The sequence below is a fragment of the Pteropus vampyrus genome, unplaced genomic scaffold (assembly GCF_000151845.1).
Source record: "Pteropus vampyrus isolate Shadow unplaced genomic scaffold, Pvam_2.0 Scaffold96, whole genome shotgun sequence".
NCBI classification, from domain to species: Eukaryota; Metazoa; Chordata; class Mammalia; order Chiroptera; family Pteropodidae; genus Pteropus; species Pteropus vampyrus.
The window spans coordinates 4,854,127-4,866,690 of record NW_011888877.1 but is presented as its reverse complement, the minus strand read 5'-3'; the positions used below and the strand labels follow the sequence as shown (position 1 = coordinate 4,866,690).

Sequence of the window (12,564 nt, the reverse complement as noted above, 5' to 3'; positions counted from 1 at the left end):
TAATTTTTAAAACTTCCCATCATTTATAACTTCTTCAGGATCACATTGAAAGATGCTTTTCACGCTTTAGCTGGAGAAAATGACATAGGCAATTTTTTTGCCTCTTTTTCTTTTTTAATTTATTTAATAATTTTTTTTTTTTAGCATAGTTGGTATATACATAGGCATTTTTCATTAGGCAATTTCTAGCTCTTAGTTCTGATTCTTGGCAGAAATATGATTTAAAATAGAAATTAAGAATTTTTTCAATTCTTTGTGTTTCTGCTTCAGAGTCAGAGGCAGGGAGCTATAGAGTTCAGTGTTATTATAGTGTACTTATCTGAAAATTGGCTAGGAAATGTAAACCACTAAAATAAAAACTATTTTTCAGAAATTGAAAATGTACACACACACACACACACACATACAGACAACTTACTTTGCAAGAGCTTCGATCTGTTCCTTTATACTGTTTATGGGCAGTAATGACTTGGTCACTTCATACACATAAACACAGAAGTCAGGATCAAAGGGAGGGTACCATTCTTTCTCAGGGCTTCCTTCTCCAGCCCATTTTGGTACTGTCATAAGCTCTTCCTCCTCCTTCACTTTTTCCTCTTCTTTTTTCCCTCTGCCTTTCCTGTAAGAGTAAAGAGCAGTAATCAAAATCACAGAATAAATAGGCACTAACCGTTCTCTGAGTTAATCTGAAGAGTATCCCGGAAATACAGTGCGTATGCCTCAACAACCATATCATATGTAGTTTTCAAATTTTCAACAACAATGACAGTTTTAGAGTCATCATTGTTTTCAGGAGAAATTAATTTTCAAGAGAACACTACATAATTGATATATGTTATAAAAATCACATATTGGTCTTCTGCACAATTGTTTAGCAAGATGTCTGGCACATTGTAGGTATGTAATAAATTTTATTAAATTGGAAAAAAATAAGTTGCCTTCTCAGGGAATCTGTGCAATTCTTGTATCACTCCTTGCTTCCTTTTGGAGTTGGGACCTTTTGCAGGAAGAATGTGGATCGCAATTTTTAAGAAAAATTATCCAAAACGTGGAAAAGAAGCAAAACAAAATAAGGATGGCATGAACTTTCTATGTCATAAAGGGACACAGATTCAATGAAAGTTTATCTAGGGACATGTACTTAGTTCTGTACTTAGCAAAAATGGAATGCACTTAGTAAACAGTAAAGATACAGTTTCATTAAAAGACAGTATTAATTAAAAGTTCCAGACTTAACGAACTTACTAGTTAACTTACAGATTTTTGTTTAGTAGAGACACAAATTATTTCTGTCCAGTAGAATAAATACTCCTAGAAGCTACGGGTTTTTTTTTTTTTTTTCATGTAACTTTGCAATCTTTTCCTAACATTCCTTAATAAAACACCTAGCTTCTCAAATGTTCTCTGAACCAGTATTAACCTCTTACTGATTCTCTCATTAATTAATGAGTTGAACAAAAATAATGGCATGGGTTCTCTTTCTAGGTAACATAGAGTAAGGACACTTTACCCTGTCTCTGCCACTGAATACAATAACAAAACCTGGACAGGATGCATGCAACAGCTATTTGAAGACTCTGAAAAGTAATTAGTAGCAGGAAGATCAGAGAAGACATTGAATTACTACTAAACTGTTGTTGAGTTTAACTTTTTATTTTCATCTACTGTTCTTCCAAGCTGAACCAAACATAGCTCCAAATCTGGAAGTGGGCATCAGTGCAGACAGAAAAAGCTTAAGAAGAAGGAGAAGCCCACAGGAAAGAGAAAGTGGAGAAAAGCACCCTCCCTTTTTTTTTTCTTAATTTCCTCCATTCTCTTGTGCCCCAGCACTTAAGGAATACTAGGACAGTGGTGACAGTGGGGTCCTTAGGAGCCTAAAACTGCCTTATACCCACTCAGTCCTCCTGTTGTTTGGCTGTAGATATGGATGCAGTCATGGCAAAGGTGTATCAGGGCAGGGGTAAATAAAGTTTTTGGTTTGAGGACCAAAAGGGAAGCCCCAAGGAACCAGAAAAGACAAGGGAGAATATATAGAGAAAAGAGCTCAGGAAAGCAACCCTATAAATTTGTTTACGAATTCCTAAGCTTACTCCCAAGCTGTGTGTACACGGTTCTAACTCTAAACAGCACATGCATTGACTTTGAGGATGGAACTACGGACTAGAACACCACCTAAGTGCCAAACTGGACACTGGTTGGCACACATGCAGGAATGATGCAAACAGAGCTGCAAAGCCTTTAAGAACAGGACTGACGGTGGAATGACAACCCACAGAACACTGGTTGGAATTTGAAGATTGAAAGCAGCTGGGTCAATTACTTGCTAGAACACACACACGCACGCACAGGAACATTCCTTTTTGAATATACGTAAGACATATAAATAAGAACTGTAGGACTTAAAATATGATATTACAATCTACTTATTCAGCAGACAAAGAACCAGGAAAATCTCACCTCGTATGGGAAAGGACTGTAGACACTGATGCCAAGATGACACAGATGTATAATGTTCCGACAAGTCAGGTTAAACACTCTTGAAATGAATAGAGTTGGAAAGTCTCAGAAAGAAATATAAGATAGAAAAATAGAATTTCGAAGCTAAAAATACAGTAACCAAAACAGAAGAAAAACACAACTCCCTGAATTGGTTTAATAGCAGAATGGAGATAACAGAGGAAAGAATCCATGATCTTGAAGATAGATCAAAAAAACTATCCAATCTGAACAACACAAAGAACAAAAGATTGAAGAAGCAATTGACAGTCTCAAGGACTTGTGGTGTAATTAAAAAAAAAGATTTAATATTGTTGTCATCAAAGTCCCAGAAGAAGAGGAGAAAGGATGATCTAAAGAAAAAAATAATGAATAAATTAGGGCTCAGATGGCTTCCTTAATTTGGTTAAAGACTTAAATCTATATAGTCAAGAATTTTAGTAAATGTCAATAAAGTAAACCCAAAGAATTCCATTCCCAGTCACATCAAAATCAAACTATTGATAATTAAAGACAGAACAGATGATGCAATTGTCTATGTAGAAAATCCCAAGGAATCTATTTAAAAAAATCTCCTAGAACTAACAAGTGAGTTCATCAAGGTTTCAAGATATAATATCAACACACAAAAATCAATTGTGTTTCTATATAGTAACAACAAACATGAAGAAACCAAAAAAGTTTTGGAGCACTTACAATTGCTCCAAGAAAATTAAATGCTTGGGTATAAACTTTACAAAATATATAAAGGATCTGCATGATGCATATTAAAAATGCTGTTGAAAGCAATCAAAGAAATTCTAAATAAATGATGAGACATACTATGTTCACAAATTTAAGATGCGACATATTAAAGATGTCTATTCTCCTCAAAATGATACTTAGATTTCATGTAACTCCTATCGAAAGCTTAGAGGAGATTTTTGTAGACATAAAAATTTCTTATTCTAAAATTTATATGGAAAGGCGCAGGCCCTAGAATAGTTAAATCAATCTTGACAAAGAAAAATATAGTGGGAAGAATCATTCTAGTTGATATCAAGACTTACTATATAGCTACCGTCATCCAGACAGAGCGATACTGGTGGAGAGACAGACACACAGATTAATGCGACAGAGCAGAGGACCCAGAAAGTGACCCACTAATATGCTCAACTGATTTTGGACAAAGGTGCCAAAGCAGTTCAATGGAAGAAGCACAGCCTTTTCTACAAATGGTGCTGGGGCGAACAGACATGCAGGATACTCGTGGTGACAGAATTGTTCATTATCTTAATTGTAGTCATAGATACACGAACCTACAGATATGATAAAATTGTATGGAACCAAACACTCGCACACATGCAGAAGTAAAACTGGAGGAACCTGAATAAAATCATTGGATTGTGTCAATCTACGATACAATCAAATCTAAACATCTCTAAGCAAAAATTACTGTTTCCCAGCTCTATCATCTTAACCCCTTTCTTTTTTTGTAAGACGAATAAATGGAACATAGTCACATACATAGTAAGAATTTTGTAAATTAGAAACCGACAGTAGGATGGTCCACTGGAATGGCAGAAAGCGTAGATGGGTTTACCCGTTTTCTGAATTTACAGGGTAACTTCACAGGGTTAGAGACCTTGACCCTAACCCTTGATTGCACAGTGCCACCTATAAAACAAAGCAGGTGTATTTCTCAGTACAGTGCATGTGCTGCCTGAAGTAGGAAGAATCATTTGGCATGCGGAAGATGTCATCCAGTGCACTGGGCTAAGCACATCAGGGAAGACAATCTTACTGAGCGATTAAAGAAAGATAATTTACTGGAACTCCTGAACTGTCGTTTCCTGCTGCTATAAATAGAAGTATTTCATTTGGACTTCTTTCCCATGAAAGCTGCCAAGTTGTGTGAATAAGGGCCTCATGTAAGTACATGAATTTCATTTCTAAACAAATATGGAAACGAGCACTTAGAAATTACAAAATTCACTCCCGTAAAATTAATCCTCAGAAGGAACATCAATTTATAGTTAATGATAGCAGAGCTTTTATCTTTCTTGCAGAGACTTTAGCAAAACTAGCTCAGAAAACAGAGATTTACTGTGTGAATTCAAAACAATAGGGATATTTCCTACATTCATAGGAGAATGAGTAGGTAGGTAGGCAAGCAGATAGAGAGATTTGTCTGGCCCCAAATTGCGTATTGACATTTTCAAAGTTTATGTGCCTGCTCCTTTTTGATACCATCAACTATTTGAATATATAAATTATAGGGCAAAGCTGGAGGAAGAAATATAAGTCGTCAATCCAACCCACTTGGAATTTCAATTTAGGAGGGAAGATTTTGGTATGTGAAAAACAATCAATACCAGGTAGTATTCAGTAAATTCCACGTGAGTGATAAAAATAAGAAATTCGAGGAGTACAATGTCGAAAGAAATCTATTCCATTGGGTGTCCTATTCTGCCCCATCAATTCCAAAAGGATGAGTAGGGGATATTGTACAAAGAGGAGCTACAATTTATTCTGGGCTTAAGAGGGTACATAGCATGTGTGTACGTGTTGTTTATTTTGTTTGTTGTCTGTCTCCTCTCGGGTTCTACGAGAGCAGAAGTTTTTGTTCACTGCTATAGCACCAACACTGGACCAATCCCTGGAACTTGGTAGATGCTCAGTAAGTACTTGTATTTTCCATTTTACAGATGCGGGAACTCAAGCAAAGAGAAGGTAACCTATTTGCTGAGGACACACAACATATAAGTGTGGACCTTGTCCAAAATAACCATTTCCTGCAAAAGTCCAGATTTCGATTCTCTTGAATAAATGCGATTGCCTATGTATGTCAAGCAAGCACCGTGCTAAATACTGCGGGTGAAAAGAGAAACTATTCCAATCGGAATGTGTTCTTGTCCTCGAGGAGTTCTGAGTCTAGGAGAGGGGAAGCACAGAGAAGCCACGTGAGGAGGAGAAGGGAAAGGGTGAGGAGGGAAAGGAAGGGGAGGCGGGGAAGGGCGCAGAGTGTCAGGGCTGGCACAATAGCAGCAGATGACAGCAGAATAATGAGCAACCGAGACTGACAATAGAAAATAAAGTCCGAAATCGAAAATAAACAGCTCTGAGGTCGGAGGAGAACAAACCACTGCCCACACAGCTCAGCAGACCTCCCGGCACAGTCTCAGTATGGAAAGTAGGTGCTTGATACACGTGCCAAGTGGTCCCCAAGACCACCGAGGTTCCGAAGGGCTGAAGTCAACAGTAATTAAAGGGTCGTGGCGTGTGGCAGGAGATCCAAATGATCTTTGGAAGAATCCAAGCAAGTGCTCACGAGAGAAATACTATGTTTAAAAATATGTAAACAGGTAGAAGGTATATTTAAAGTATGCCAGGTCTAAAAAGCACGAAGCCATGTTATAATCGTTCCAATCAAGTAAGAACGTGGCCCCATCTCACCGACCTCCCTCTCGGAGCTCCCCAAAGGGCCCAGGGTTTCCATGAGCAAGATGGGGAGGGGGGTGTGACAGCACAAGGCAGGGACAGGGGGGAAGACTACACTCCAGCCTGCGTCACCATCTGCAAAGGCAGCCACTAGCGGAGGGACAGAAAAGTTCATTTTAGGATGATTACTAAACAGGGTCGGACTTTTCAATGACTGATGGGAAACCTGTTTCCCATTGTCATCTTTGAATTAAAGTGACTGTAGGGCTTTCTAGTTATCGAAGTGACTGTGTGCACGCCCAGAGGCAGAAGAAATTCCTTCTGGGTAAGTTCGAGAGACAGCGAGAGACAGAAATCAAGTTAATTTTAAGTACATTTCATGAGTCCTTCCTAGTTCAACATGCTCATTTTCTAAGGAAAGTGTCCTATTTTAAAAGCCACCCCTCCCTTTCACCAAGTTTGTCGGGTAACTAAGACTTGACCTGATTACAATTAGAAGAATAAATACCGTAGTCCCTACCTTAATCCTTTCTCTTTAGTGGCGCTCTTGCTAAGAGCAGTATTTCGTCCAGAAGTGGGTTCTGATTTCTCTTCTGTGGGAGATCCAACTCCAGCACTAAAATGATAACTATTTTTTCTTGTCATTTGAAAAAAACCACAACCAATTTAAATCATATGGAAAATAGCAATACATTACATTTGCAAAAAAGGCATTTTATAATTTATAAGGCATTTTCACTTCCTTTATATGTTTGATTCCTTTCACCATTATGAAGCAAAGCCCAGGCATAATTCCATTTACATATTAAAAAAAAACTAAGCTTGCTCACAGACACCAAGTCATGTGCTCAAGATCTCACTGTAGGTTCACAGCAGACAGAATGTCAAACCAGGTTTCCTGGCTCCCTTTCCAGAAATCTTTTCCACAATTATAAAATTATACTACTATAATAAGAATTAAGTTACTTAAAACTAAAATCTAATTTTTTTTTACTCCCAAATTAAGGGGGAAATTATTTGAGTATAGATAAAAGATCTTTTCTTTTTACCTGGTCTTTTCTTTACTTGCTCTTCTTAAAGAAGAAGAAGAAGAAATGCTTCGCCCATAACCAATGTCTGAGGACTTATCTTCCGTAGACGGAGGTGGAGAACTAAAATGTCACATACTTGAAATTATGGACAAACTAAAACAATTTACGTGTCAATATCAGCTTTGTCTTACAAAACAGATTTTTTTTCCCTGAAAATCATATTTGGAGCTGACTTTTAACAGTGACATATCAAGTTAAAAGCATAAAGGAGTTGTTAAGATAAGGCAAAAAGAATACTAAAATGCTTTTTATGAGCTTAAATAGGAGATATTTTTTAAAAATCGGTTACGTAAAATGTATCATATACATGTATAGATATGTGTGGCCATTTTAAGGAAGAATGTTGAAGCTTCAATTTTCACCTCTACTATTTACTTCTTATTATATAAAAAAACACTGGGAAGTAGCTGTATATTTGCATATAGTCCTGGAGAGCTGTAAACATAATTCGTCTTGCTTCGCTCCTATCTGCTTATACTGTCTTCAGTCACACTTCATGTTACACTTCATGCCCTGACTGCTGAAATGCACGTGGAGTTGACTGATAACATGGAGTCAAGGGAGAAACCACGATGGTGGTTATTCCATGGTCTTTACTATGTCAGTTTATGGACAAGTGTTTATTTTCATGGTGATGCTAAGATATAGAGGGAAAAAGAGAGATATCATACTGGGAATCTTTACGTAGTCACATGATGACGGACAAACAGAAAAAAATCTGCGCTTCCCTGCACCCTGCCCCAACTCCAAAGACTCACATATCAGAAGATTTGCTATTAACTAGGAGTATGGCTCGGAGATCGTTCGGTTCTTGTAAGCAGAGATCCTTCAAAGGCAAAAGTTTGGTGCCAGGATTTATCTGCAGATAATTTAAAGATTGAAAAGTAATGCCTGTGTGGGTTATATTTTTTAATACAAGTACTGATAGGACATGTTCTCAACTGTTTGAGGTGTCTAATTTCACACACACACACACACACACACACACACACACACACACACACACACATACTCACAAGTAGAAATAGGAACTTGGAACTTGTGGATATCTTGCCTTTGGGTAGGATATAACCCTCCCATTCCCCACAATCTCTATTGCTTTATACTCAGGTGTTTCACACCATCATTATCACTGCGGCCCCTGAAAGCATTTGAGTTTACAAATCTATCTATATACGTAAGGGAGAACTTACTGTCTGTAAGAGTAACTAATTACTAAACAGATTGCTAAAAATGTTGTGAGGATATGTGAAAATAAGCTAGATGAAGCCCTATACTAGCAATTTTACCAGCCTGCTCAAGATTAGACCACAATACTTTCTGAACTCTTTTCCCAACCATATTATAGTTAGATTCCTCTTTTATCTAAGATACATTTCATGATCCTTTTAAGATGAGACAGAGCATGTCGTTCTCCTGCCCAGACCCTGCCACGGTTTCCCACATCATTCAGAGTCAAGGCCGAAATCCTTCCAGTGGTCTCCCGAACTTACACCATCTAGTCTCTCTTTGCCTCTCTGATTTAGTCTCCACTACTCTGCCCCTTGGTTCACTCAGCTCCAGCGACAGACACGGACTTTGCTGTTTCTTAAACACACAAAGCATGTTTATACCCTAGAGCTCGATTCCTCTGCCTAGAGAGCTTTCCCCCAGATGTCTCCTTAGCTAAGTCCCCTGCACCTTTTCCATACTTTTGATCAGGTGTGACCTCTCAGTGAAGCCTCCCTGACCACAATTTCGAAAATTACAACCATCGACCCCAGTTCTCCCCGGCACGACAGAGCCCCTTAGCTCTGCTCTGCTTCCCCCCGCCCCATAGCTCTTATCATTTCAATCACGTGACATAATTTATTTAATTGTGATGTTTATTGTCTGTCTTTTCCCAGTGGTGTCACAGGAGAGATCCTTCTCTCGTTCACTGACATATTCGAAATCTACAATATTAGAATGAATGAATCAGAGAATTCTCCTTTATAAAGGATACTGTCTCTTGAACTTTTAAAAAAACTCATGAATAAATACATTTTATCTTAGTTTTCTGATCCATGGCAACATTTTTCTCACGCGTTCTCTGTTGTTTTTTTCTGCTCTTTCTCTCATTTTTCTGAAAACGTCTTTGTACTGACGTTGTGCCAGTCCTTTTTAAATGATCTGTCATTGAATGAGATGGGCTTCTCAGAGCAGTGATTTCTCCGTGGGGGGTGTGTGTGTGTGTGTGTGTGTGTGTGTGTGTGTGTGTGTGTTGTAGGGTATGGTGGCAATGGTGGCCGGGGAAGCAGAAGGAAGAGCTGAAATGAAGCTTTAGGCTAGCTGTTTTTCATTATTCAAAATGCCTGTAATTCCATAACCATGACAGAGTGTTTCCTGCAAACATGGCTTAGCTGTGTGATTCTTTTTATGGCCCCATCTCCTCTGCTTCTTTGAACCAAATTGGTCCGAGAGGGCTTCCGCTGCCAGCCTTGCTCACCCAGTTTCTGAGATTCTGCATGGGCCTGGTAAACACATGTGTCTGGCTTTTGTATTTCTGAGTTCTTCCATCACCTTAGGAAGTATATTTTTTGTGGTGTTTTCTAGGATCTGCCACAACTAGCTCTCCTGTGCTTCTTCCCACCCCCGTCCCCATTCTTTCTCCTGAATATGTTCTGCCTGATCTCAGGGACTTTTAGGAATTCTTAATTTTTTTTGAAATCTGCGGATAATATCTGTTTCCTAGTTTTGGCCTAAAATGGAATTTATGGGTTTAAAAATTTCCCCCATTCTTATTGCTTTTGGTTTCCAGAAGAAATAGAAAATGCTGGCTTAAGCAGCAATGTCAAAAAGTCTTCAAGATTCTAATTTTTAGCTTCCCGTTCTCTCAATATTAACACTGAATTGCACTATATATTGTTTTAAATATCATAATCAAAAATGCAGTCAAGTAAAAGAATTCTTCTACATTACATTTTTAAAAATTCAGCATTACAATTTGGTTAATTTCAATTAGATTAGAATTAATAAAATGAAAAATTCATACTTCTGTCCTTATCATCAACACTGAGCTCTAGAAGTAAGAGAACTCCAAAAACTAAAAATGCTGCTTCTTTCATGTCTTCTCTGAAACTTGAACTAGCGTAGCAACCTGATTTAAGCAAAACTAATCAGATTCTAGTTAAAAGCATACACGAACGCAAAATCTTATAGTCAGACAAAGTTAAGGATGAAGTTCTGATTTCCAAGTTTTGGTCTTTAAAAAAATATAAATTATGTTAGGTGGTTATGAAATTGCAATGTAATGGCATCGTGATTAAAGGAAAAATTATTATCATATATATTAAAAAAATAAATTAGTGCTCCCACTTACCCGACCATAATCATAGAATCCATCACCAATTATGTTACTTGATGACAAATAGCCGGTCTGGCTATATTTTAGAGACAGGTTGTTGTTGAGTAATTTGTTATAAGCTGCTTCACTGAATTTATTTTTTCGACTTACTGATAGATTAATTTCCTCAAGGATATCTAAAGCCCTGTTGATATAAGTAAAAGGCATTATTTGCTTTACATACGCGATCCAACATTAAGATCTCATTTATATACCTAGCTAAGATCCTGAATGAAAGGTTGAAATGGAAAAGTTAAAGCATCCTGTCTTTTTAGATAAAATAACACTGACAGGGTTACAAAGACAAATCAATCCTTCTTAAAAACATACACGCCTTGTGATAACTCTTCAAACCGTTGAGTAGGACACTTTCCAAAAAAAAAGTTCTTCATTCAAAGCAAAATTAGCATTGGACCCCAACTTTTGTAGCTAATTAGGCAAGATCTACGAAGAATAAAAATGGCTAGAAGTAGGGTAAAACTGTTTGTGGTACCAAAAAACTCTACCTGCTGAAATGCTAAAAGCAACTACCTCGTCTGCTGTTGGTAAGGACCGATCTGGCGAGGATGGCCAAGTGTGTAATTGTGATGAAAAAGTTTGGGTCGGGGAGGGAGAAAAACAGATGGTCGTCGTGAGGCACCCATTTTATTTTAGCCTTGGCAGTCGGGAGACAGATAGGATTGTGCTACAATCGCAGAGGCAAATGAAAGAGATGCGTTTCTCAAGCTGAAAACATGGAAATGGGAACGTTGAAGACGATTTCGTAAAGGTGACGAGGGAGACCCCGAGGTGGGGAGGACTGCAGGAGGACCCCACTTCCACCAGGCACCCCCTTCACAGGTCAGGCCTGTGCTGTGACATGCGGAGCCCCCTGAGCACTCCACAGACTGAGAGGCTGAGCGCAGACACTGCTTGACCTTCCTTGGTCCTAAAGCGTGTGCTTCTTCATCTTCTGCTCTTCATCGGAGCCAGAAACTTGAGACAGCTCCACTCACCCGAGCCTGCACAATTCGGTGGCCATCAGCTCATCGCCGGCACAGACCATCACAGCCCAGCTGGCATGTCTTCTAACTTCATCGTTCTTCGAGCGCAGGAGCTCGACGAGGGGCTCCAATCCACCTGAATTCCTTAACTGAGAGTAGAAACCGACCTTTTATGCATTAGGAGAATATAAACCTTATGCTTTAACAAATGTATCATTATTTGATTGTTTAAAGGTTGTAGCTATGTAAAAACATTTTAGGATGTGTACGTATTTAGATTTATTTAAGTCAGGGGAGAAATCAATTGCAGACACTTAGAGACGGGAGCCTAGTTTTCTGTTCAAAGTTAATAAGAGGCCACAGTAAAGTAATTGAGGGAGGTCCCTGTGATCTTGCACAGGGTAGGACTGGGGAGCGAGCCAGCTTCTCGCTGTCTACAGGTAGGATGTCCTGTGTTTATTCACTTGGATCCTCAACGCTGAGTGTCTATTTGGCCCTGAGGTAGACAGAAGAATGGTCCCCTGATGATATCTTTGTTCCAGGAAGGAATTTTGCAGGTGTGATTAAGTTAAGGAGTCAAGATGGGGAGATCGTCCTGGATTATCGGGTGGGCCCAGTGTAATCACGAGGGTCTTTAGAAAGGAAGACAAGGGTGTGAGGAGCAGAGAAAAGAGTGGGTAGGAAGCAGAAGTTGGAGCGATGGGAGAAGGGACCACAGCCGAGGAACGCAGGTGCTGGTAAAAGCTAGAAAGGGCCAGGAAGTGGGTTTTCCCGTAACATCTCCACAAGGAACACAGCTCTGCCAACACCTCGATTTTAGCCCATGAGACCCATTTTCAGATTTCTGACCTCCCAAAATGCAAGATAGTGAATTCCTAGTGTTTTCAATCATTAAGTCGTGGTGATCCGTTATGCCAACGATAGGAAACTAATACAGTCCCCTAGGCTGGGTAAGAGGAACCAACGCAGGCAAGTGCCACCTGTGTCACTGAACACTGCCACCAAGTCGGCTGTGTGGCCAAAGCAATACCGAAGCAGTTCCCTAGAAAGAGACCCATTGCTGTCATCCTCGCATTTCTCTGCGTTTCTCCAAAAAGTGAAAAAGAGAAGAAAAGAATAAGAGAACTGGACAGAACTACATTAATTATATTATTAATAGATGTCACTCATGCATAAAATTATTCCAACCACAAAAAAAAAAAAAAGATTT

The 12,564-nt window shown here is 38.9% G+C and overlaps 1 protein-coding gene across 1 annotated transcript in view; it reads right to left on the bottom strand.

Annotated features, from left to right (window-relative positions):
• Positions 1-12,564, bottom strand: part of ARMC3 (armadillo repeat containing 3) — an 82,070-nt gene that overhangs the window by 8,222 nt on the left and 61,284 nt on the right. Inside the window, exons 12-17 of the mRNA XM_023533147.1 lie at positions 11,367-11,503; positions 10,348-10,516; positions 7,766-7,866; positions 6,966-7,067; positions 6,437-6,532; positions 418-619 (exon numbers count right to left, since the gene is read on the bottom strand). Coding sequence (XP_023388915.1) covers positions 418-619; positions 6,437-6,532; positions 6,966-7,067; positions 7,766-7,866; positions 10,348-10,516; positions 11,367-11,503 — 807 coding nt within the window. The remainder of the gene's footprint in view (positions 1-417; positions 620-6,436; positions 6,533-6,965; positions 7,068-7,765; positions 7,867-10,347; positions 10,517-11,366; positions 11,504-12,564) is intronic.